The sequence below is a fragment of the Cherax quadricarinatus genome, chromosome 9 (assembly GCF_038502225.1).
Source record: "Cherax quadricarinatus isolate ZL_2023a chromosome 9, ASM3850222v1, whole genome shotgun sequence".
Taxonomy (NCBI): Eukaryota; Metazoa; Arthropoda; class Malacostraca; order Decapoda; family Parastacidae; genus Cherax; species Cherax quadricarinatus.
This window is the reverse complement of record NC_091300.1, coordinates 55,785,903-55,812,457: the sequence shown is the minus strand read 5'-3', so window position 1 is coordinate 55,812,457 and position 26,555 is coordinate 55,785,903. Positions and strand designations below refer to the sequence as shown.

The window sequence follows — 26,555 nt, the reverse complement described above, 5'->3', positions numbered from 1 at the left end:
AACCCTTGGCCCATGGAAAAAAGGTGCTTCTAAGTTCCTTAAGGAGGTAGAAAAAAGACTCACCAGGGTAACTAGAGATTCAAGGGGTAATAGCTCTCTGTTTCAGCTACTCAGCGTGGGAGTTTCAGAGAGGTAATGCCTGCTGATACAGGCATTACCTCTGTAGAAATATGCAGTTGAAATGTATCCCTCGAACCTCATGTACTGTATATGCCATCTTTGTACCAGCAATGTATCTTTTAAATATTCTGTACCATATTATATAATAAAATATACATGTTATTTAAAAAATTAAAAGATGGGGTGGTAAGGGATGTGGAACATTCAAATGGCTTCAGGAAGAAATACAAATATTCTTCCTCGAAGGCTCTTTATCCACTTCTAGGAGGCTAGGGGTCCCACAATTTGCACTAGAGGAGACCCCATCCTGCATATATATATATATATATATATATATATATATATATATATATATATATATATATATATATATATATATATATATATATATATATATATATATATATATATATATATGTCGTGCCGAATATGTAAAACTGGTCAATTAGCAAGAACTCATTTAAAATTAAGTCCTTTCTAAAATTTTCTCTTATACGTTTAAAGATATATTATTTTCATTAATGTTGGTGTAAAAATTTATAATTTTGCACCAAAAAGAACTTAGAAAACTTACCTAACCTTATTATAACAAGAACAATTTATTTTAGCCTAACCTAACTAAATATATTTTAGATTTGTTTACAATAATTTAATACTAAACAAACACAGTGAAATATATTTTTATCGTTAGGTTCAGAATGATTTTGGCGAAATTATTGCATACACAAATTTTCACTTGTTCTATAAGGCAAGATGAGCGTTGCTATTTAAGCCAAGATCGCAAGTTCTGCCTATTCGGTACGACATATATATATATATATATATATATATATATATATATATATATATATATATATATATATATATATATATATATATATATATATATATATATGTATATGTACGCTTATACTCTTGTATACTCTTGCCGGCGTGGAGGGAGGGAGCCAGTTTGTGGTGCTCCATACATTCCGTGTGTAAACCAAGAACCAACATGGTTTACACGGGCCAGTTTCGGCAGACATCATCGTGAGTATCCACCGGATATTACAGAGTTGTGGCAATCTTCTGCATCAGACCGTTGCTTCTGTATCAGTGAAAGTGCAGTGTGCAAGTTGGGATTTGGATAGTAGCGGTGGTGAGGGGATCCTGCCAGCGGCAGTGTGGAGGAGGTTTTGTTTACCTCTGTGTCCTGCCGGGGTCGGGGGTTGGGGAGGAAGTGGCCGCTCACGACACGTCATTGGAAGGTGAACAGAAGAACACCTTGGTTAATAATGTGAGCATGGTGATTAGTGTGCCAAATGGCGAGGGGTTTTTTCTAAATGGAACAATAAGTGTACAACAATTAGCAAATGTTAGTCAGTGATGTGCATCTTGAGCGAACACACAGGGCCACTCCCTCCGCTTCCCCATCTCTGTGCCCCTCCAATCATCCCAACCTAGGCCCACTGACTTCCTGACCAAGGGTGTTGCCGTTTAGTGCCCCACCAATTACAAGTTCTGCCACTCCCTGCTCCCCCACCCTCATCCCCCATGCATCCCTGCTGTCCTTCACCCATCACCCCACAGCTGGCGCCATCCCACCCCCACGATATCAACAATGTCACAAGTAGCCATGGTCACAGGAATCTTCACGACAGAGCCAAAGCCGTCGTTCACGAGGCATTTGCCGGGTGTGCTACAGGGAATGTGCACTCATTCCCTCAACTGGCAACATTCGTGCACACAATGGATGTCTAGGATCCAAGAGAGCTCCAAATGAGAACAACCAACAACCCCTCCCAGCAGATAGCACTGACAACTACCGTGACTTCACCTCTACAGAGGACCTCAAATCTGCAATCAAATTAACATCCACCAGGACTCTGACACACATCCCCAAAGCAGCTCGCCCTCAAGCTGCTAGCAAATTTACTGACCTTCTGACAACAGTCAACGATGCTCCTTCAAACAACAGATCCTGGCACAACCTGCTGCTTTTTGGCAATGCCTGTTTTGCTGTCCCACCAAGGAGGGATAAGTCACTAGCAACACATGTTATTAGGGCAATAAATTCATTCCCAAGGGATGACAACCTCGTCCGTCTCCCCCCTAGGGCGACAAACACCCGCTGGGCAAATGTCAACAACAGGACACCCTACGGCTCAAAAATCAGAGCCCAAATTAGCAAAAAAATAGAAGAGGGTAATACTATTGGAGCTCTCAGGCTTATAACCAGTGAGGATACCATTGCTCTAAATGACGTCAGCACTGCGCAAGCTCTGAAGGACAAACATCCACCCAGGGCTCCTGGTACCAACATTGACCTCCTTGACATTGCAGCAGGCGAAGAACATCTAACCTTACAGCACGCTGATGTGTATAAAGCTGCTATGTCATTTCCACAGGGCTCAGCAGGTTTCACCGGCACCTAGTCGCCAAGGCTGCATGCAGTAAGAAGGGTGAGTCAAGAGGCTGCTGCAATGCTGAAACCAACTCAGCTCGGTTTCGGCGTTCAACAGGGCTGTAAAACAGCCGCCCATGCAGCACGAGTATATATCAAAAACATGTCCGATGAAAAAGCCTTGGTCAAATTGGACTTGGCCAACGCTTTCAACTCAGTCAGAAGGGATGCTGCTCTCCAAGCAGTTTATAGAAACTTCCCTTCCCTTTATCCCTTCATAGAATCGTGTTATAGTGTGCCTTCCAAACTATTGTTTGGGGACCATGAAATTAACTCACGTGAGGGCGTGTAACAGGGGGACCCTCTCACCCCCTTTCTATTCTGTTTGGTCATCAAGGAAGTCACAGAAGCACTCTCCAGCGAGCTTAATATCTGGTTCCTGGATGATGGTACCCTAGCTGGCACAACAGAATCTCTCCTAGAGGACATCAGCAAAATTAAAGACATGGGAGAAAGCCTGGGCCTTTTTCTAAACCCAACCAAATGTGAAATAGTTTCTACCAATCGACAGATGATTCAGAATATTAGCGCCATTTTACCAGGAGCATGAGCCATTGATCCAGCCAATAGCACTCTCCTTGGTGCTCTTCTTGGGTCCAATTCCATCTATCTGATCCTAGAAAAAAAAGTCTCAGACCTCCAGACGATGGAAAGCAGAATGAAAAACATTGGTACACATGGTGCCTTCTACCTACTCACCAGGTGCTTGTCAATCCCAAAACTTACCTACTTTCTGAGATGCCCCCCAGCCTTCAGCAGTCCAAAACTCAAGGAATATGACTCTCCTTAAAACCATGCTAGAGAGTGTATTGAATCTTTCCCTTGAAGATGGACAGTGGTTGCAAGCCTCACTTCCGGTCAGGCTTGGAGGGCTAGGAGTATGCAGATCCTCCCAGATTGCTCTACCAGCTTTCCTATCCTCTTCCATAGCATCAAACAAGTTGATAAGACAAATTCTTCCTGATACCCTCAGTGACTCAGCAGGAATAGAAGACCCTAGCTATGCCAGTGCCATCACTGAATGGGAGACTCTTGCTGCTCCAGCACCAAACTCTAGTGCATCACTGGCTCACAAACAGTCAAGCTGGGATGGCCCAATCGCTGAAAAGGTGCTTGCCAACATGCTCATGGCTGCAACATCAGATAGGGAGACTGGCCATCTCCAGGCTGTGAGCGCACATCACTCCAGGGACTTCCTCCAAACAGTTCCCATATCGGCAGTGGGAACGTGACTCGACTCTAAGGCCCTCCGTATTGCAGTGGCTCTGCGCCTTGCTGCCCCAATTCACACATAATATGCGTGCATTTGCAGTGAAGCGCAAGCAGACCAATATGGTCTACATGATCTTTGTTCCAAAACCAAGGGCTGGCATGCAAGACACAATGAGATCAACGACATCATTAAGAGAACCCTTGCTACAGCTGGATGCCCAGCCGAGAGGGAGCCCCGATCAGTAGCAGCCAACAATACCCACAACCCAGCAAACCGCCCCGAATAATGGCAAGCTCTTAGCATGGGACTATACCTGTGTGTCCACACTGGCTGACACCTATATCCATCACAGAGTGGGGCGACAGGAAGGAGCTGCTGACCACCGGGAGGAGTACAAGATCAGCAAGTACAGGGACATAGGCCAACAGTATCAATTTGTCCCATTGGGATCAGAGACCTTGGGATTATGGAGAAAAAATGCCATACGTTTCCTTAAAGAATTGGGTTCCAGACTCATTGACACCACCAGGGACCCAAGGGCAGCCACTTTCATGTTCCAGCGCCTCAGCATGGCCATCCAAAGGGGAAATGCTTACTGCATACTTAGCTCGCGTCTGGCCTCGGAGGAGCTGGAGGAAATTCATGATCTTTATTACATTGTACCATTGTATTCATGTTTATGTTTTTCTGTAATTAATTTTGTAATTAATAAATGTTCAAAAATAATATCAAATATAGGTGGTGGTAGGAGAAGAAAATATTCAAACAGCTTCGGGGAGAACCTTGAGTTTTCCCTGAGGTACGTTTATTGTCTTCTCTGAGGATGAGGGTCCCCAGTCCAGCCATAGAGGTGGTACCTCCCTATATTTTATGAAATATTACTATTATTATTATTTTTATTATTATTATTATTATTATTATTATTATTATTATTATTATTATTATTATTATTATTATTAATACATCGGCCGTTTCCCACCAAGGCAGGGTGGCCCGAAAAAGAAAAACTTTCATCATTCACCCCATCACTGTACAATTATTACAATCACTGTCTTGTAGAGGCGTGCTTTCACTACAGTTTAAAACTGCAACATTAATACCCTTCCTTCAGAGTCCAGACACTGTACTTCTTCTTACCAGGACTCAAGTCCGGCCTACCAGTTTCCCTGAATCCCTTCATAAATGTTACCTTGCTCACATTCCAACAGCACGTCAAGTCCTAAAAACCACTTGTTTCCTTTCCCTCATATCTAACAAACTCATACACGCTTGCTGGAAGTCCAAGACCCTCGCACACAAAACCTCCTTTACCCCCTCCCCTCCAACCTTTCCTAGACCGACCCCTACCCCGCCTTCCCTCCACTACAGATTTATACACTCTCCAAGTCATTCTGTTTTGTTCTACCCTATCTACATGTCTGAACCACCACAATCATCTGGATAATAGTTACGGTAATACCGCATCTCCTAATTTACAAACTATTATCCAGAGGGCTGAGCAGGGGTTATTGAGGTGGTTCGGACATGTAGAGAGGGTGGAAGGAAATATAATGACTTTGAGAGTGTATAAATCTGTAGTGGAGGGAAGGCGAGGTAGAGGTCGGCCTAGGAAAGGTTGTAGGGAGGGGGTAAAGAAAGTTTTGTGTTCGAGGGGCTTGGACTTCCTGCAAGCATACGTAAGTGTGTTAGATAGGAACAAATGGAGACAAATGGTTTTCAGGGCTTGACGAGCTGTTGGAGTGTGAGCAAGGTATCATTTATGAAGGGATTCAGGGAAACCGGCAGGCCGGACTTGAGTCCTGGAGATGGGAAGTACAGTGCCTGCACTCTGAAGGAGGGGTGTTAATGTTGCAGTTTTATAACTGTAGTGTAAGTGCGCCTCTGGCAAGACAGTGATGGAGTGATTGATTAAAGTTATTGTTACAAAAAACGCGATTCTAAAAGCTTAGAGATCTCCAGTGAATACTAGAAAGGACTGCCCTTCTAGCATCCAGCCTGTTACTGGGTTTTCGTAACAAGTAGTCAGTATCCTTTTCCAATTATCCATTATAATTCAGTATGATTCAATAGTGCTTCAGGATTACAACTGGTAGGCTACTAACTAGAGAAATTAAAATTTAATAAATTTATTAAGTCTAGAGGTATATTATCAAATTAAATTAATCACAGCAATCAAAATAAAATCAATCTCTCGAGTTCAATATTATTGTGCTGAAAGCACATATCACATTTATAATTCTTAAGTACCGTCTGGTACATTAACATTTAATAAGATATTACAAATATGTACAAGTAAGTGTGTATGTGTGTAAGTGCTCTAAGTAGTTCGTTATGTCTCACGACTCGACTAGACTTAAACAAGTCACTGACAAAGTCCTCAAATAAACAAACTTCTTGACCGACTGGCAACCCGAACAGTCTGCTTGAACAACAAAGAATGCTAAGCCCAATAGCAATGCAATAAGCGACTGCGACACAGAATCAGGGACAAGCAGGTAATATAATGACACTAAGTAGGGACCATCAGCAGATCCTCCACAACAGTTACAAAACTCCCATACTACTGAATCTAAGTTCAGCATAAGAAATTCCCCGACTCTGATAATACACAGAAACCAGTACAAGTTAAATGAGAAGTTGCAGCGCAGGACCTGAGATACTCAGAGTGTCTATGAGACACACAACCTCAGTACAACGTCGAAAATCACTAAGTCTATACAAAGTTCTGTGAACAGAGTTCTACAGAACTAACAAGAATAATGAGACAGACAATCTGTCCATCCACCAAGCGAGTCTAGAGCAGACTGACTACTTCACGAGAGGTGAGGACCCCCCCCCTCGATCACGTGATAGCCCCGTGGACAGCACAGCTCAGAAGCCGGCAGTATAACGAGCGACAAGCGATAATTACAGTAGTTTGACAATCAAGACTTGAACTGAGCACATATTATGTACATCCTAACAACATAAGTCAAATAACAATATAACAGTCAAATAATAATATAAAGTCATACATTTACGATTTAGCTATTATCGCAAATATAAGCAATATAAAATTAAATGAAAAGGTAATATACATTATATATACATAATAATCATTGTAACCCATTCAGGGGTTGCAACAGTTATTTTTTCGTTGGGGAGGGGGAGGCGCCCTGCCATCCTGGGAAACGGCCGATGTGTTAATAAAAAAACTGCAATTTAAATTTCCATCTTTTGTATATCTACTGCAACTTTTCTCAGAGATAATTTAATTTTATGATGCATTTCTTTAGTTACTGTAATTTTTGTTTTATCTGATGATATTTTCATAAATAATACAATTTCCCCTTTAATTCAAGAATATTTTTCCTCTTGCATGTGAGAAATTATTCATCAGTAATTTGACTATTTAAACTCACTTATAATTATTCTCTTTTGATAAATTGATCTAAGTTGCAGATGATATTTATTTTTATTTTTATTATTATAATACAAAAGAAGCGCTAAATTTATTTTTATTACTTTTCAGCCTTATTCATCAAAATGATTTTTTTTTCTATTCTCGAAACTCATTTTCTTGTACAATAATTATATTATATTCGGAACAAGCTATCCAACATATAGTCTCTATAGTTTTGTCCTCTTATTCATACTTCTTCAGTTATAGTTTCTAATCTAATTTCGATTGTATCTAACATTTACACCTTTAATTTAATTTCAGTTATTTCAGCGTGAATAAATATATTCGCTGTTAGACACTGATAACCCAACTGTTACAGTTACGTTCTTCAATTTTATGACATAGTTCTTCCCTTCTTTCTTTCTTCTCTTCTCCCTCCCCTCTGCCTTCTCTGCTACTCTCTCTTCACCATTGTTTTCACTTTCTTCAACGTTCACCCTCGATGTCTGTGCCCTTCCATCTCTTCCTCCAAATTTCCTCAAAATTGTTCATGAATTATAAGTTACTTTACAATCTTCTTATAATCAACAAGGACTCCTGCAGCACTTACTCTCACACACTTGCCAGTTTTGTTTGCTGTGTTTTCATATAGCCTTGTTATACTAGTAGTATATTGCATCATGGTTACCTGTGTAATATCATATGGCTTTATTAATACAGTAATATATTGGGGTCACAGTTACAAAAAAACTGTGTAAAACCGCTGAGAGGACAATTGTAGGTGTTTTATTGCGATTCCCAAAAATGTATGTTCTGGTGCCTCTTTAATAATGCCAGTATATTTTGTCAACGACTCTACAATAACAATTAATGAAGAAGCTAATGTACAGGAAATAACGCTCGTGGTGTTGTCAGATGCGGTGGTGGTGCTGGATGCTAGCAGTGATGCTGGTGTTGGTGAGCGTGAAAGAGATGGACTCCGCCAACATTCTCTTCCTAGCACCTTTTGGCACCATAAGCCACAAGAACTTCTTCATGAGCATCGCCGAGGCCTTGGCGGAAAGGAATCATACGGTTAGTTAATCAACTGTTTACACACATACACACACACACACACACACACACACATGAACGACATGATGGAAGGGTTAGACTCAGAAGTGTCCCTGTTCGCAGATGATGTAAAGTTAATGAGGAAAATTAAATCAGATGAGGATCAGGCAGGACTATAAAGAGACCTAGACAGACTGGAAACCTGGTCTAGCAACTGGCTTCTCGAATTTAGCCCCGCCAAATGCAAAGTCATGAAGATCAGGGAAGGGCACAGAAGACCGCAGACGGAGTATAGGCTAGGTGGCCAAAGACTGCAAACCTCGCTCAGGGAGAAAGCTCTTGGGGTGAGTATAACACCGAGCATGTCTCTGGAAGCACACATCAACCAGATAACTGCTGCAGTATATGGGCGCCTGGTAAACCTGAGAACAGCGTTCCGATACCTTAGTAAGAATCGTTCAAGACACTGTACACCGTGTACGTCAGGCCCATACTGAAGTATGCAGCACCTGTTTGGAACCCGCACTTGATCAAGCACGTCAAGAAATTAGAGAAAGTGCAAAGGCTTGCGAGAAGGTTAGTTCCAGAGCTAAGGGGAATGTCCTGTGAAGAAAGGTTAAGGGAAATCGGCCTGACGACACTGGTGGACAGGAGGGTCAGGGGAGACATGATAACGACATATAAAATACTGCACGGAATAGAGAAGGTGGACAAATACAGGATGTTCCAGGGAGGGGACACAGAAACAAGAGGTAACAATTGGAAGTTGAAGACTCAGATGAGTCAAAGAGATGTTAGGAAGTATTTCTTCAGTAATAGAGTTGTCAGGCAGTGGAATAGCCTAGAAAGTGACGTAGTGGAGGCAGGAACCATACATAGTTTTAAGACATCACATATGAAAGGCCCCTCGGAGCTAGTGATCACATGGCCTTCAGATTCACATGCATTGAAGAGGCAAAAGTGAAGAGTAAAGCAGCATGAGCAGGATGGGAGAAGCTAAACTATGAAAGTGGGAATTACACAGATTTAGGAATTTTCTGCATGAGGTACAGAAGGAAAAAGAACCGGTGGGAAAAGCCGTAAATGAAATGATGGAATATGTTACCATACAATGCAATGAGGCAAAGGAGAGGTTCAAACCCCAAAGCAACAAAAACAATGGGATAACCAGAACGAAACCTTGGTTCACACAAAGGTGCAGAGATACCAAAACCCTTCACACTAGAGAATGGAAAGTGTCGTGGGGATTCGTGAGGAGATATAGGAGAAAGAAATAAACACGTTGGATGTCTTGGAGGTATATAATTACGAGAGTCTTGTTGGGTAACCCAAGAACCTGCCTGTCTTGTCTTTGCCTACCGAGTGGGGCGACGATGACTGAGGATTGGGTTTCGTGACGTCACGGCTAGCAAGGGAGCATATCAATAAAGTAGCTGGGATTATCTAAGTTTTTTTTTTTTATATTTTATTGAGAGCGCATCTTGTACAGACAAAATACATATATATAGTAGTAGTAATGATTTCAACAGAGCGGTCTCCTTTCCTGAGCGGTCTCCCACGGTACGGTCTCCACGGTACAGTCTCCTCTGAGCGGACTCCTTTTCACACCTTTATCCTAATGACCTTGACCTCACCCTCGACCACCTCACCCTCGACCACCTCACCCTCGATGACCTCGCCCTCAACCCCCCACCCACGCCCCCCACCCATGCCCGCGCGCCCGCCCACCCGCATGCCTGCCCGACTGGCGGCCGCCACGCACCCCGCCCCACGCCCGCCCTCGTGCCCACCCTGCTCCTTCTGCAGCGCCTTCTGCAGCGTCGTCCGGATCGCCCCCACCCCCCGATTTTTTTTCCATTTTTTTCGAATTTTTTTTTAATTTAATTTTCTTGTGCTCTCCAACTCCTCGGATCAAATTTTTTGGGTTTCCCCCTATGGGTACCCCTCCCACCACCCACTTCCATCCCAAAATTCCTGCTCCATCTCCTTGGATCAAGTTTTTCTCGATATCAATAATACAAAGACTCCACTTCCTCGGATCAAGTTTTTGAGATTCACCTTCCCACTTTCACCCCCATCCCAAAATTCCTGCTCCAATTCCTCGGATCAACACCCTCCCCCACACCTCCCACCATCCACTTCTACCCAAATATTCCTGCTCTACTTCCTTGAATCAAGATTTTTCTCAATAACAATAATACAAAGACTCCATCTCCTTGGATTCCCCCCTCTGGGGGTAAGCATTCAAATGAACTCCCCCTATGGGGCATGGTACTTTCTCTTACTGCAGGTCTGCAGGTCTAAACAAGTGTGACGTCACCCCACCTGTGTGTGCTCGGGGGTCAGTGACGTCACATGATGACCTCACACACACAGGCTGAATCTTGTCGACTTCCCCCTATGTCAGTGACGTCACGTGATGACCACACACACACAGGCTGAATCTTGTCGACTTCCCCCTATGTCAGTGACGTCACGTGATGACCACACACACAGGCTGAATCTTGTCGACTTCCCCCTATGTCAGTGACGTCACGTGATGACCACACACACACAGGCTGAATCTTGTCGACTTCCCCCTATGTCAGTGACGTCACGTGATGACCACACACACACAGGCTGAATCTTGTCGACTTCCCCCTATGTCAGTGACGTCACGTGATGACCACACACACACAGGCTGAATCTTGTCGAGCAAGATAATAAAATGCAGGATAACACTAACACACAATATTTTCATTTATTTATTTATTATACAACCAATGCATTTCATATACATCCAACAAAAAATTCATTGAGAAAAAGGTACAATTCATTGACTAAAATCAACATATTTTTCTCTTGAAGAAATTCTGTGCATTTTGTTCTGGATCTTCTTCGTGGTCACCATCTCAATATTACACATTTCATATACAACATAGGGAAAACATTACACATTTTCACTCTTAACTCAGGATAACCCAAATAATTCCACATTTTTTCATTAATACCCACAACAATCCACAATTTCTTTACAAAAAATTCACTCTCCTCAAGTCTAGACATTTTTCTCGTTTTAACTATTTTATCAGAAAAAGTCAACACAACACTTACAACTTATAGCCACTTTTCGATAAATTCACTAGTCAAAATTTTACATATTACGAAGTTAATACGCACACACACACACACACACACACACACACACACACACACACACACACACACACACACACACACACACACACACACACACACATACACATACACACACACACACACACACACACACACACCTCACTTTACTTTGAACACCTACAAAACACTCTCATAAATCATTTGAATACTCACAAAAGCACCTTTGCACATTTCCAAACAACACTAAAACATTTCCAAGACAACATTTTGATTATTCCCAAATAAGATTTTACATCTCTAATTTATCTACACTTACATATTTCATTAAATTACAACTCATCCCCAAAAATCCCTCATTCTCCAGATTTTTACAACAGTACTACAGAAATTAACTCAGACACTTTACTTTGAACAACACCAAAAACACCATCAATTACCTTTGAATTCTTAAAAAACATCATTCGAGCACCCCCAAATCACCACTGAATACTCCCAGAACTCCTTCATAAACACTCTTGCACATCATTTGAACACCTTTAAAAACACCTTTGAATAGTCTCAAACACCACTTGAGTACTCCCAAATACACCACTGAATTCTACTAAAACACCACTGAATACGGTCAAAACACCACCAAAATTACCATAAACTAAGATCAACATCACAGACTAACACCCATTTTCACACAAATCCTCTCAAATCACTATAACCAAGACGATTACCAATTTCTATGATGACACTCACCTCCAACTAAGTTGTAAAATGAGCGCAAAAAAACATGAACACAAACCAAACACACACGAACACTTACAACAGAATCACCTCTTTTTCGGTATCTTTAGTTCGACAACAACGCCCATAACCCACATCACCCACATCCCACAACACCCAAAACCCACATCACATACACCCCACAACACCCACAACAACAACCCACAACTTATAACCACTTTTCAGCGTCTCTAGTTCGACATCACCCACAACCAGCAACACCAACAACCCACAACACCCCACAACCCACAACACCCACAACCCACAACACCCCACGACCCACAACACCCACAACAACAACCCACTTATAACATCTTTTTTTTTTTTTGGTTTCTCTAGTTCGACAAAAACACCCACAACCCACAACACCCACAACACTCACAACCCACAACACGCACAACAACAACCCGCTTATAACATCTTTTTTGTTATATCTAGTTCGACAACAATACCCACAACCCACAACACCCACAACCCACAACACCCACAACCCACATCACCCACAACAACAACCCACTTATAACATCTTTTCGGTATCTCTAGTTCGACAACAACACCCACAACCCACAACACCCACAACCCACAACACCCACAACAACATCCCACATCACCCACACCCCACAACACCCACAACAACAACCCACAACTTATAACCACTTTTCAGCATCTCTAGTTCGACAACAACACTCACAACCCACAACACTCACAACCCACAACATTCACAACCCACAATACCCACAACAACATCCCGCTTATAACATCTTTTTTTGGTATCTTTAGATCGACAATACCCACAACCCACAACACCCACAACCCACAACCCACTTATAACATCTTTTTTGGTACCTCTAGTTCGACAACAATACCCACAACCCACAACACCCACAACCCACATCACCCACAACAACCCACTTATAACATCTTTTCAGTATCTCTAGTTCGACAACAACACCCTCAACCCACAACACCCACAACCCACAACACCTCACAACCCACAACACCCACAACAACAACCCACTTATAACATCTTTTTCGATATCTCTAGTTCGACAACAATACCCACAACCCTCATCACTTACCAATTTATTCACAATTTTTCCTCTTTCGATACAAATTTTTCCCCTTCTTTTTATTGAATCTTAAAATGTAATACACATTCCTCCCTACATTACTAAAATTCTAATAAAATCCTCTCCATACCCATCTCCTTGTATCCACATAAATTAATATTATACTCACAACAAGTAATCTCACTACCCAACTACTGCGACATGTTTCTACACACTCCAATCTTTTCCAGTGTATCATAACTTTTCACTTCTATAATTTCTTTTATAATATTCACACATTACCTTTATTTTCAGTAAAATCCCCCCATATTTCATTAAATTTTTAATACAACCCTCCCCATACCCCTCTCCATCTCACCCACATTTCTTCACATCCACTCACCCATCTCCCAACACACCTCTTCAGAACAAACACAAAAATCACATTTCACATCCATAAATGCATCTCATCACCCATCTCAAATCCACTAAAATCACTGTAACCAAGATATTCACAAAATTCTATGACCAACTAACACACACAGACAACTCACTTTACTTTGAACACCTTCAAAACACTCTCATACATCATCATTTGAGACCACCTTTTCTCAATATCTCTTAAGAAATATTCTCTCATCGACAACCTTTATCATCTCACTACAGAACAACCCACAGATTACTTCGAACACTCTCATAAATCATTTGAATACTCACATAAACACCTTTGGACATTTTCCAAACAACACTGAAACATTTCCAAATCAACATTTTGATTACTCCCAAATAAGATTTGACATCTCTAATTTATCTACACTTACATATTTCATTAAATTACAACTCATCCCCCAAACTCCTCCCTCAGTCTCCAGATTTTTACAACAGTATCACAAAAACTAACTCATACACTTATATCATGAGACATTACCAACACTAACACACACACAAACACACCCACACACACCACACTTTACTTTGTACAACACCAAAAACATCATCAATTGCCTTTTATTGCTCCAAAAACATCATTTGAACACATTCAAAAATATCATCAAACTCCTTTGAATACTCCCAAAACACCACTGAATACTACCAAAACAGCACCGATTACTGCACAAACAACACTAAAAATCACCAGAAACTAAGATCAACACCACCAACTAACACCCATTTTATAGAAATCCCCTCAAATCACTATAACCAAGACGATCCCACTCACCTCAGACTATTATATAACATGAGCGCAAAAAAAAAAAAAAAAATTCTCATAAATCATTTGAATACTCACAAAAAACACCTTTGAACATTTCCAAACAACACCGAAACACTTACAACAGGATCACCACCAACTGAAAACATAACATGTACACACACAAAAAAAAAAAACTAAGACATTCATCAACTATCTAAGACATCCATAAACTATCATCAATGACCACTCATTTTTATAAACATTCACACAAAAAATCACAATCACCAACTCCATACAATATCTAATACACTCCTCTCACTACCACCAACACATACCAGCACAGATAGGGATACCTCCCGTGACATCACACTCCATCCTGTGTTTACTTGGCGACGTCACACCCCACTTTTACTTCATTTAACTTATTGAGAGGAAGCTACTTGTTACAACCTGTTATATCTCCAATATCTAAGATCACCACAATCAAGACGTTTACCAAATTCTATAACCCCACCACTAAGATCACACATTTTTGTACACATTCTCTTAAAACATCATCATAACGAAGATCACTAAAACTATCTATACTTTTACTAAGATCACATAACATTTTGTCTTCTCTAACTCACCCACCAATTTACATTCTCATTCACACTTACACATTTCATTAACCGAAATTACATCTCATCCACCAAACTCCTCCCTCATTCTCCAGACTTTACAACATTAGCCAAAAAAGAAAACTAACTCATACACATATGACATGAGACATTACCACAACTAACACACTGACTAACTTTGAACCAACTCTGAACATCACCAAAACACCACTGAACATCTTCAAAAAATACTCTGCACATCATTTGAACACCTTCAAAAACACCATCAAACACCTCTGAATACTCCCAAAACACTACTGATTACTACCAAATCACCACTGAATACTACCAAAACACCGTCAAAATCACCAGAAACTAAGTTTAGCATCACCAGCTAACACCCATTTTATAGAAATTCCCTCAAATCACTATAACCTAGAACTCCCTCCCCATGGGCGCAAAAAAAAAGAAAAAAAAAGAAAACGTGAACACAAACCTAATACACAAACACTTAGTACATGATCACCATCAACTGAAAACATATCTTGTACACACATAAATCTTAGACAACCACCAACAACAATCACCCATGTTCACTTACCTCAAAAAATCACTAATATCACAGAAAACACTCATTTTTTATAAACTTTCACACAAAAAAATCATATTTGACAATATCTAAGCGCACTCACCTCACTACCACCAACACACGATGTCACACCTCACAGGACCGGCGAGGTCACCTCCAGTGACGTCACACTCCCATCTGTGTTTACTTGGTGGTCAGTAACATCACACCCAACCCACCTTGTTTCAACCTGTTGTACCCACAATATCTAAGAACACTATAACCAAGACGATTACCAGATTTTATGACCCCACCACTAATATCACAGAAAACACTCATTTTTATAATCATTCACACAAAAATCACGATCACCAATTCCATATCATGTTTACCATCATCTATCAACCCTCATCACCAAGATCACCAAAAATCTAAGATCATGCATCTCAAAACTACTATGATCACTGAAAACACTTATTTTTTTAAACATTCGCACAAAAATAAGACATACACAAAAAATACCACGACACTTCCACCAACATCTATAACATAACATGAGCACTATAACATATCACCATCACCAAAAAAAAAAAAAAAAAAAAAAAAAAAAAAAAACACACACACCCACAACTTATACATTTCAATCACAAATTTAAGACATGAGACATACACACCAAATCTAAGACATTCACCTCCAACTAAGACATACACATCATAACTAAGACATACACCAAAACCTATACTTGACATATTAACAATAAATATAAGACATAAGCACAAAAAAATTTACCATGTCATGAGACATTACCAGAACTAAGTCACACACCTCCAACTAATACACAATCACTTTACTAAGTTCATGTTAACTATTCATCAACAAAAAATATTAATACAATTTACCCACCAAATTTATGTTATAATCATCAAAACATAAAATTGTTTTACACATTTTTTATCAACCTGAATATTCATACCACATTTATCACATTTATCATTTATCACCTATGTTACATATCACATTTCTCATCCACATCATCCCTGAAACATCCTTCCTTATTCATCCGTATATCACCTAGAGATGTTTTAACCCCGACGACCCATCACGACGTAGGAGCCAGAGCAACCATCACCACTCCAACACCACCTACTACACTCTGGCTCCTAGTGTCATGATGGGTCGTCGGGATAAAATATCTCTAAGAGATATACGGATGAATAAGGAAGGATGTTTCAGGGATGATGTGGATGAGAAATATGATATGTAACATAGGTGATAAATGATAAATGTGGTATGAATATTCAGTTTGAGAAAAAATGTGTAAAACAGTTTTATGTTTCGATGATTATAACAAATTTGGTGAGTAAATTGTATTAATATTTTTAGTTGATGAATAGTTAACATGAACTTAGTAAAGTGATTGTGTATTAGTTGGAGGTGTGTGACTTAGTTCTGGTAATGTCTCATGACATGGTAAATTTTTTTGTGCTTATGTCTTATATTTATTGTCAATATGTCAAGTATAGGTTTTGGTGTATGTCTTAGTTATGATGTGTATGTCTTAGTTGGAGGTGAATGTCTTAGATTTGGTGTGTATGTCTCATGTCTTAAATTTGTGATTGAAATGTATAAGTTGTGGGTGTCTGTGTATTATTTTTTTTTTTTTTGGTGATGGTGATATGTTATAGTGCTCATGTTATGTTATAGATGTTGGTGGAAGTGTCGTGGTATTTTTTGTGTATGTCTTATTTTTGTGCGAATGTTTAAAAAAATAAGTGTTTTCAGTGATCATAGTAGTTTTGAGATGCATGATCTTAGATTTTTGGTGATCTTGGTGATGAGTGTTGATAGATGATGGTAAACATGATATGGAATTGGTGATCGTGATTTTTGTGTGAATGATTATAAAAATGAGTGTTTTCTGTGATATTAGTGGTGGGGTCATAAAATCTGGTAATCGTCTTGGTTATAGTGTTCTTAGATATTGTGGGTACAACAGGTTGAAACAAGGTGGGTTGGGTGTGATGTTACCGACCGCCAAGTAAACACAGATGGGAGTGTGACGTCACTGGAGGTGACCTCGCCGGTCCTGTGAGGTGTGACATCGTGTGTTGGTGGTAGTGAGGTGAGTGCGCTTAGATATTGTCAAATATGATTTTTTTTGTGTGAAAGTTTATAAAAAATGAGTGTTTTCTGTGATATTAGTGATTTTTGAGGTAAGTGAACATGGGTGATTGTTGTTGGTGGTTGTCTTAGATTTATGTGTGTACAAGATATGTTTTCAGTTGATGGTGATCATGTACTAAGTGTTTGTGTATTAGGTTTGTGTTCAAGTTTTTCTTTTTTTTTCTTTTTTTTTTTTGAGGGAATTTCTATGAAATGGGTGTTAGCTGGTGGCCCGGTGGCCTGGTGGCTAAAGCTCCCGCGCCCATGGGGAGGGAGTTCTTGGTTATAGTGATTTGAGGGAATTTCTATAAAATGGGTGTTAGCTGGTGATGCTAAACTTAGTTTCTGGTGATTTTGACGGTGTTTTGGTAGTATTCAGTGGTGATTTGGTAGTAATCAGTAGTGTTTTGGGAGTATTCGGAGGTGTTTGATGGTGTTTTTGAAGGTGTTCAAATGATGTGCAGAGTATTTTTTGAAGATGTTCAGTGGTGTTTTGGTGATGTTCAGAGTTGGTTCAAAGTTAGTCAGTGTGTTAGTTGTGGTAATGTCTCATGTCATATGTGTATGAGTCAGTTTTTTTTTTTTTTGCTAATGTTGTAAAGTCTGGAGAATGAGGGAGGAGTTTGGTGGATGAGATGTAATTTCGGTTAATGAAATGTGTAAGTGTGAATGAGAATGTAAATTGGTGAGTGAGTTAGAGAAGACAAAATGTTATGTGATCTTAGTAAAAGTATAGATAGTTTTAGTGATCTTCGTTATGATGATGTTTTAAGAGAATGTGTACAAAAATGTGTGATCTTAGTGGTGGGGTTATAGAATTTGGTAAACGTCTTGATTGTGGTGATCTTAGATATTGGAGATATAACAGGTTGAAACAAGTAGCTTCCTCTCAATAAGTTAAATGAAGTAAAAGTGGGGTGTGACGTCGTCAAGTAAACACAGGATGGAGTGTGATGTCATGGGAGGTATCCCTATCTGTGCTGGTATGTGTTGGTGGTAGTGAGAGGAGTGTATTAGATATTGTATGGAGTTGGTGATTGTGATTTTTTGTGCGAATGTTTATAAAAATGAGTGGTCATTGATGATAGTTGATGGATGTCTTAGTTTTTTTTTTGTGTGTGTGTGTGTACATGTTATGTTTTCAGTTGGTGGTGATCCTGCTGTAAGTGTTTCGGTGTTGTTTGGAAATGTTCAAAGGTGTTTTTTGTGAGTATTCAAATGATTTATGAGAATGTTTTTTTTTTTTTTTTGCGCTCATGTTATATAATAGTCTGAGGTGAGTGGGATCGTCTTGGTTATAGTGATTTGAGGGGATTTCTATAAAATGGGTGTTAGTTGGTGGTGTTGATCTTAGTTTCTGGTGATTTTTAGTGTTGTTTGGGCAGTATTCGGTGCTGTTTTGGTAGTATTCAGTGGTGTTTTGGGAGTATTCAAAGGAGTTTGATGATGTTTCTTGAATGTGTTCAAATGATGTTTTTGGAGTAATCAAAGGTAATTGATGATGTTTTTGGTGTTGTACAAAGTAAAGTGTGGTGTGTGTGTGTGTGTGTGTGTGTGTGTGTTAGTGTTGGTAATGTCTCATGACATAAGTGTATGAGTTAGTTTTTGTGATACTGTTGTAAAAATCTGGAGAATGAGGGAGGAGTTTGGGGGATGAGTTGTAATTTAATGAAATATGTAAGTGTAGATAAATTAGAGATGTCAAATCTTATTTGGGAGTAATCAAAATGTTGACTTGGAAATGTTTCAGTGTTGTTTGGAAAATGTCCAAAGGTGTTTATGTGAGTATTCAAATGATTTATGAGAGTGTTCGAAGTAATCTGTGGGTTGTTCTGTAGTGAGATGATAAAGGTTGTCGATGAGAGAATATTTCTTAAGAGATATTGAGAAAAGGTGGTCTCAAATGATGATGTATGAGAGTGTTTTGAAGGTGTTCAAAGTAAAGTGAGTTGTCTGTGTGTGTTAGTTGGTCATAGAATTTTGTGAATATCTTGGTTACAGTGATTTTAGTGGATTTGAGATGGGTGATGAGATGCATTTATGGATGTGAAATGTGATTTTTGTGTTTGTTCTGAAGAGGTGTGTTGGGAGACAGGTGAGTGGGTGTGAAAAAATGTGGGTGAGATGGAGAGGGGAATGGGGAGGGTTGTATTAAAAATTTAATGAAATATGGGGGGATTTTACTGAAAATAAAGGTAATGTGTGAATATTATAAAAGAAATTATAGAAGTGAAAAGTTATGATACACTGGAAAAGATTGGAGTGTGTAGAAACATGTCGCAGTAGTTGGGTAGTGAGATTACTTGTTGTGAGTATAATATTAATTTATGTGGATACAAGGAGATGGGTATGGAGAGGATTTTATTAGAATTTTAGTAATGTAGGGAGGAATGTGTATTACATTTTAAGATTCAATAAAAAGAAGGGGAAAAATTTGTATCGAAAGAGGAAAAATTGTGAATAAATTGGTAAGTGATGAGGGTTGTGGGTATTGTTGTCGAACTAGAGATATCGAAAAAGATGTTATAAGTGGGTTGTTGTTGTGGGTGTTGTGGGTTGTGGGGTGTTGTGGGTTGTGGGTGTTGTGGGTTGTGGGTGTTGTGGGTTGTGAGTGTTGTTGTCGAACTAGAGATACTGAAAAGATGTTATAAGTCGGTTGTTGTTGTGGGTTGTGGGTGTTGTGGGTTGTGGGTATTGTTGTCGAACTAGAGATACCAAAAAAGATGTTATAAGCGGGATGTTGTTGTTTGTGTTGTGGGTTGTGAGTGTTGTGGGTTGTGGGTGTTGTTGTCGAACTAGAGATACCAAAAAAAGATGTTATAAGTGGGTTGTTGTTGTGGGTGTTTTGGCTTGTGGGGTGTTGAGGGTTGTGGGTGTTGTGGGTTGTGGGGTGTTGTGGGTTGTGGGCGTTGTGGGTTGTGGGTTGTGGGTGATGTCGAACTAGAGATGCTGAAAAGTGGTTATAAGTTGTGGGCTGTTGTTGTGGGTGATGTGTGTTGTGGGTGTTGTTGTCGATCTAGAGATACCGAAAAGATGTTATAAGTGGGTTGTTGTTGTGGGTGATGTGGGTTGTGGGTGTTGTGGGTTGTGGGTGTTGTGGGTTGTGGGTATTGTTGTCGAACTAGAGATACCAAAAATGATGTTATAAGCGGGTTGTTGTTGTGGGCGTTGTGGGTTGTGAGTGTTGTGGGTTGTTGGTTTTGTTGTCGAACTGGATATACAAAAAAAAAGATGTTATAAGTGGGTTGTTGTTGTGGGTGTTGTTAGTTGTGGGGTGTTGTGGGTTGTGGGTGTTGTGGGTTGTAGGGTGTTGTGGGTTGTGGGTGTTGTGGGTTGTGGGGTGTTGTGGGTTGTTGGTGTTGTGGGTTGTAGGTGATGTCGAACTAGAGATGCTGAAAAGTGGTTATAAGTTGTGGGTTGTTGTTGTGGGTGTTGTGGGGTGTGGGTGAGGTTTGTTGTGGGTGTTGTGGGATGTGGGTGATGTGGGTTGTGGGCGTTGTTGTCGAACTAGAGATACCGAAAAAGAGGTGATTCTGTTGTAAGTGTTCGTGTGTGTTTGGTTTGTGTTCATGTTTTTTTGCGCTCATGCTATTTCTTAGTTGGAGGTGAGTGTACTCTTAGAAATTGTTAATTGTCTTTGTTATAGTGATTTGAGAGGATTTGTGTGAAAATGGGTGTTAGTCTGTGATGCTGATCTTAGTTTATGGTGATTTTGGTGGTGTTTTGACCGTATTCAGTGGTGTTTTAGTAGTATTCAGTGGTGTATTTGGGAGTACTCAAGTGGTGTTTGAGACTATTCAAAGGTGTTTTTAAAGGTGTTCAAATGATGTGCAAGAGTATTTATGAAGGTGTTCTGGGAGTATTCAGTGGTGATTTGGGGGTGTTCGAATGATGTTTTTGGAGTATTCAAAGGTAATTGATGGTGTTTTTGGTGTTGTTCAAAGTAAAGTGTCTGAGTTAGTTTTTGTGATACTGTTGTAAAAATCTGGAGAATGAGGGAGGAGTTTTGGGGGATGAGTTGTAATTTAATGAAATATGTAAGTGTAGATAAATTAGAGATGTCAAATCTTATTTGGGAGTATTCAAAATGTTGTCTTGGAAATGTTTTAGTGTTGTTTGGAAATGTTCAAAGGTGCTTTTGTGAGTATTCAAATGATTTATGAGAGTGTTTTGAAGGTGTTCAAAGTAAAGTGAGGTGTGTGTGTGTGTGTGTGTGTGTGTGTGTGTGTGTGTGTGTGTGTGTGTGTGTGTGTGTGTGTGTGTATTAACTTCGTAATATGTAAAATTGTGACTAGTGAATTTATCGAAAAGTGGTTATAAGTTGTAAGTGTTGTGTTGACTTTTTCTAATGAAATAGTTAAAACGAGAAAAATGTCTAGACTTGAGGAGAGTGAATCTTTTGTAAAGAAATTGTGGATTGTTGTGGGTATTAACGAAAAAATGTGGAATTATTTGGGTTATCCTGAGTTAAGAGTGAAAATGTGTAATGTTTTCCCTATGTTGTATATGAAATGTGTAATACTGAGATGGTGACGACGAAGAAGATCCAGAACAAAATGCACAGAATTTCTTCAAGAGAAAAATATGTTGATTTTAGTCAATGAATTGTACCTTTTTCTCAATGAATTTTTTGTTGGATGTATATGAAATGCATTGGTTGTATAATAAATAAATAAATGAAAATATTGTGTGTTAGTGTTATCCTGCATTTTATTATCTTGCTCGACAAGATTCAGCCTGTGTGTGGGGTCATCACGTGACGTCACTGACATAGGGGAAGTCGACAAGATTCAGCCTGTGTGTGTGGTCATCATGTGACGTCACTGACCCCCGAGCAAACACAGGTGGGGTGACATCACACTTGTTTAGACTTGCAGTAAGAGAAAGTACCATGCCCCATAGGGGGAGTTCATTTGAATGCTTACCCCCAGAGGGGGGAATCCAAGGAGATGGAGTCTTTGTATTATTATTGAGAAAAACTTGATCCAAGGAAGTAGAGCAGGAATATTTGGGTAGAAGTGGATGGTGGGAGGTGTGGGGGAGGGTGTTGATCCGAGGAATTGGAGCAGGAATTTTGGAATGGGGGTGAAAGTGGGAAGGAGAACCTCAAAAACTTGATCCGAGGAAGTGGAGTCTTTGTATTATTGATATCGAGAAAAACTTGATCCAAGGAGATGGAGCAGGAATTTTGGGATGGAAGTGGGTGGTGGGAGGGGTACCCATAGGGGGAAACCCAAAAAAATTGATCCGAGGAGATGGAGAGGGCAAGAAAGTGAAATTAAAAAAAAATTCGAAAAAAGTCGGAAAAAAATTGAGGGGGTGGGGGCGATCCGGACGACGCTGCAGAAGACGCTGCAGAAGGTGCGGGGCGGGTGCAAGGACGGGCGTGGGGCAGGGTGTGGGGCGGCCGCCTGTCGGGCGGGCACGCGGGCGGGCGGGAGTGGGTGGTGGGCGTGGGTGGGGGGCGTTGATGGGGGGCGTGGGTGGGGGGGCGTGGTTGGGGGGTTTAGGGCGAGGTGGTCGAGGGTGAAGTCAAGGTCATTAGCATAAAGGTGTGAAAAAGAGTCCGCTCAGAGGACACCGTACCGTGGAGACCGTACCGTGGGAGATCGCTCAGGAAAGGAGACCGTACCGTGGGAGACCGCTCAGGAAAGGAGACCGCTCAGGAAAGGAGACCGCTCTGTAGAAATCATTACTACTTATAGTATAACACTGTGGAGAACAATAAGTATATACATAAATTATCACACACGCACACGTTATTGGACACAGGAGAAGCAACCCGTCGCAGACAAAAACAACAAAAAAGGAAAGCGCATCAAGCACACTATACATCACTCAAGCCTCCTATCAGTATATATAAGAAAAGCACATGAAATTATCACACCATACTCATGTAGGTGTAAGTACAAGAAACCGCACACACATATTACTGTAAAAGAAACGCACATTCCTAATAAAAAACAAACCCTTTCTCAGGAGTAAGTAAAGTATGGAAGACATAGAACCCAGGAAGATGAGGAAATTAGCTGAAAAGCCAGAGTTTAATATATCGATGGATAAAGAGGGATGTCCAACAGCAATATGTGAATGACTTTGTTTCAAAAACGAAATCTGTCCCAAAGCTGTTATACAGCCACATCAGGAAGAAAACAACAATCAAGGACCAGGTCAAAACAAGAGTTAAGGAAGTATTTTCAGTGGAGACAGAAAGGCTTCCATCATATCACGATGGTAGAAAACACCAAATGTAGTGTAAGCATTCAAGAAAGGAGACAGACAGGCATCATTAAACTACTGACCAATGTCATTGACATGTACAGTATGCAAAGTCATGGAGAAGTTTATCAGCAGAAGAGTAATGGGGCACGTAGAAAGGAATAACCTTATACATAACAACCTGCACAGTTTCTCTGAAGGAAAGTCCTGTGTCAAACCTACTGGAGTTTTATGACAAGGTGACTAAAGTAAGACAAGAGAGAAGGGGGGTGTAGACTGCATTTTCTTGGACTGTAAGAGGACTTTCAACACTCTACTGCACTAAAGATTAAGGCAAAACCTAAAGTAGCATGAAGAAATAACAGAAAAGGCACAACAGTGGATCAGAGAATACCGGATGTGATGACGTGATGAGGTGTCAGAGTGGGTGCCTGTGATGAGTGTAATAACTTGAATTTTGAGGAGTCTGGTGACGTGCTTGGAATCTAAAATGGCTGGAAGTATACGGCGATAGACTAGCTTCATTTATTTGGAGAAACAAGTAAAAAGCGGGCCAAATGAGGGGTTCCCATCCCCAGTAGTAGAGGAGGTGCTGATAGAATGTAGGAGAGGCACCGAATGAGAATGACGTAGGCGAACATGAGGCTACCTTGGTGCCTGACATCTGGTGGGAACTTTAGAAACTAGGCCTACAGCAGACTCGGGTCATCTCGACACAACAACACAGATAGAAAGCACAAAAATAATCAAATTCACTCTTGGAACTGGCTTTGGCTTACCCCTATATTTACATGAATAATTCTAGCAGGCCTTCCAAATGCAGTGTAGAAGAGAAAATGGCATGTTAATCCACATAGTGCTGGATGGGGGCCATGGGACGTTAGGACTGCACTGGAGTATAATTCTTCTTATATGCAGGTTGATATAGGGCTGTACCGGACATCAGACTTGTCTGCACATCAATGAACACTAAACCATCCACAGACCATAAAAGACTCGCTGAGTGCAACAAACTTGCTGTTACATTACATAGAAGAAAAATATTATAACACTACTATGGGTACCCTAAGAAAAACACAATTTAGATATGTACAAAGTGTAGTTCATCTTGACTCCATTATTTGGACTAATTATACAGCATATGAGCACTGATGCCCATTTCATCATGAAGACAGTTAATGTAGACAGCATAGAAGTTGGACAAGTCAACAGGTACGTCAGTGTCACAGAAATGTTACGCACATTCCTAGAGCTCAACCTCGGCTTGCACACTGTCAATGTACTTCATGTGGTCAAGATGAGCTTACTTAGTTGTTCCTACTCTGGTAATCTCCCTCACCTCAAATTTTTTGCAGTGGAACTGTCTGAGAACATGGTAAAAAAACAATAAATTTGTAAACTAGCTTTCACATACCAGGGGTTTGCAAAGGATTTTGTAACATTACAACCTAGTACAACCTTATTCTCCTTAGCAATAGCATTACGATTAAATGTAAACTTATCTGTTGCTTTTTGAGATTTTCACGTACTCTCTGAGAGACATGCTATGAAGTCCGCATCTTGTTGATGCTGACATTGTCAGTATCATTAACAGGCTGAGGCAGAGCAAATGGAATATCATATGGCAAACACTTATCATAGCCATACAATGTAAAGTGTGGGTGTCTCACGGATCGAGCTGTTGTGTGAAAAGTCTAAGATACACTGCATATGTGGAATGATCCCATCCCATGTGGTACAACACGGATTGATGATTTCTCCGAGCACTTCGAGGATATTGCGATTTGTACTTTCAGCATGGCTGTTACTCGCAGGATGGCTTGGAGCTACTGGTGCTTGATATATGTCAAATCTGGAGCAAAGATCCTCCATTGTAATATTTATGAACTCTGAGGCATTGTCCGTCAGGATGGCGCGTGGGCAAGTTTGATGGAGAACATGTTCTTGTGAAGCATTAGCAACAGTCTCGGTGATTTTATCAGGATGGGTACTAGCTCACGGTACCATGTCAAGTTATCCACCATTACAAGCATGTGTTTATTTTCCTTTTCTGATGTAGAGAAGTTCGTTAACAGGTCAAGAGAAGTTCTCTCCCAGCGCTCCTTTGAAATGGAATACTTGAGAATGGGATTAGGACCGGTGACGGTACCTTTGTGCTTAAGGCAGATAACAAACACTCTTATGCACTTACTTTCCAATTTTCACTGCCCTCGTAGGGCAGTGCTGTCTTTACCTGGATGCTCTTGTCCTGGGATGTCGTGAATCAAATTCAGAGTTCCTGGTACTAGGGATTCTGGTATCACCAAATAGTGTACAGTTCGGCACAGCAGTCCATGGTTGACAACTATTCGGCAAGAAGTGCCTTGCTATTTAAGCCAAAATCGCAAGTTTTACGCATTTGGCACGAATGCGTAAAACTGTCTGTCACTGTCTGTTACTTGGTGCTGGCTCCCTGAGAGAGCCTCGTAAGATGCCTCAGATCTAATTTCATTCTACTCCCCGTTTGGTGCACCAGCCTTCACAAGCACTACATATTTTATTGTAAGTAGGCTAAATTAAATTGTGCTTGTTATAATAAGGTTAGTTAAGTTTTTTAGGTTCTTCTGGTGCAAAATTATTAATTGTTACATTAACATACATGAACAAAAATATCATTAAATGCATA

General features: G+C 40.3%; 1 protein-coding gene across 1 annotated transcript in view; it reads left to right on the top strand.

Moving 5' to 3' along the window:
• Positions 1 to 26,555, top strand: part of LOC128685992 (UDP-glycosyltransferase UGT5-like) — a 265,203-nt gene that overhangs the window by 64,896 nt on the left and 173,752 nt on the right. The window contains 1 exon segment of the mRNA XM_070083438.1: positions 8,074 to 8,232. Within this exon segment, the coding sequence (XP_069939539.1) occupies positions 8,074 to 8,232 (159 nt within the window).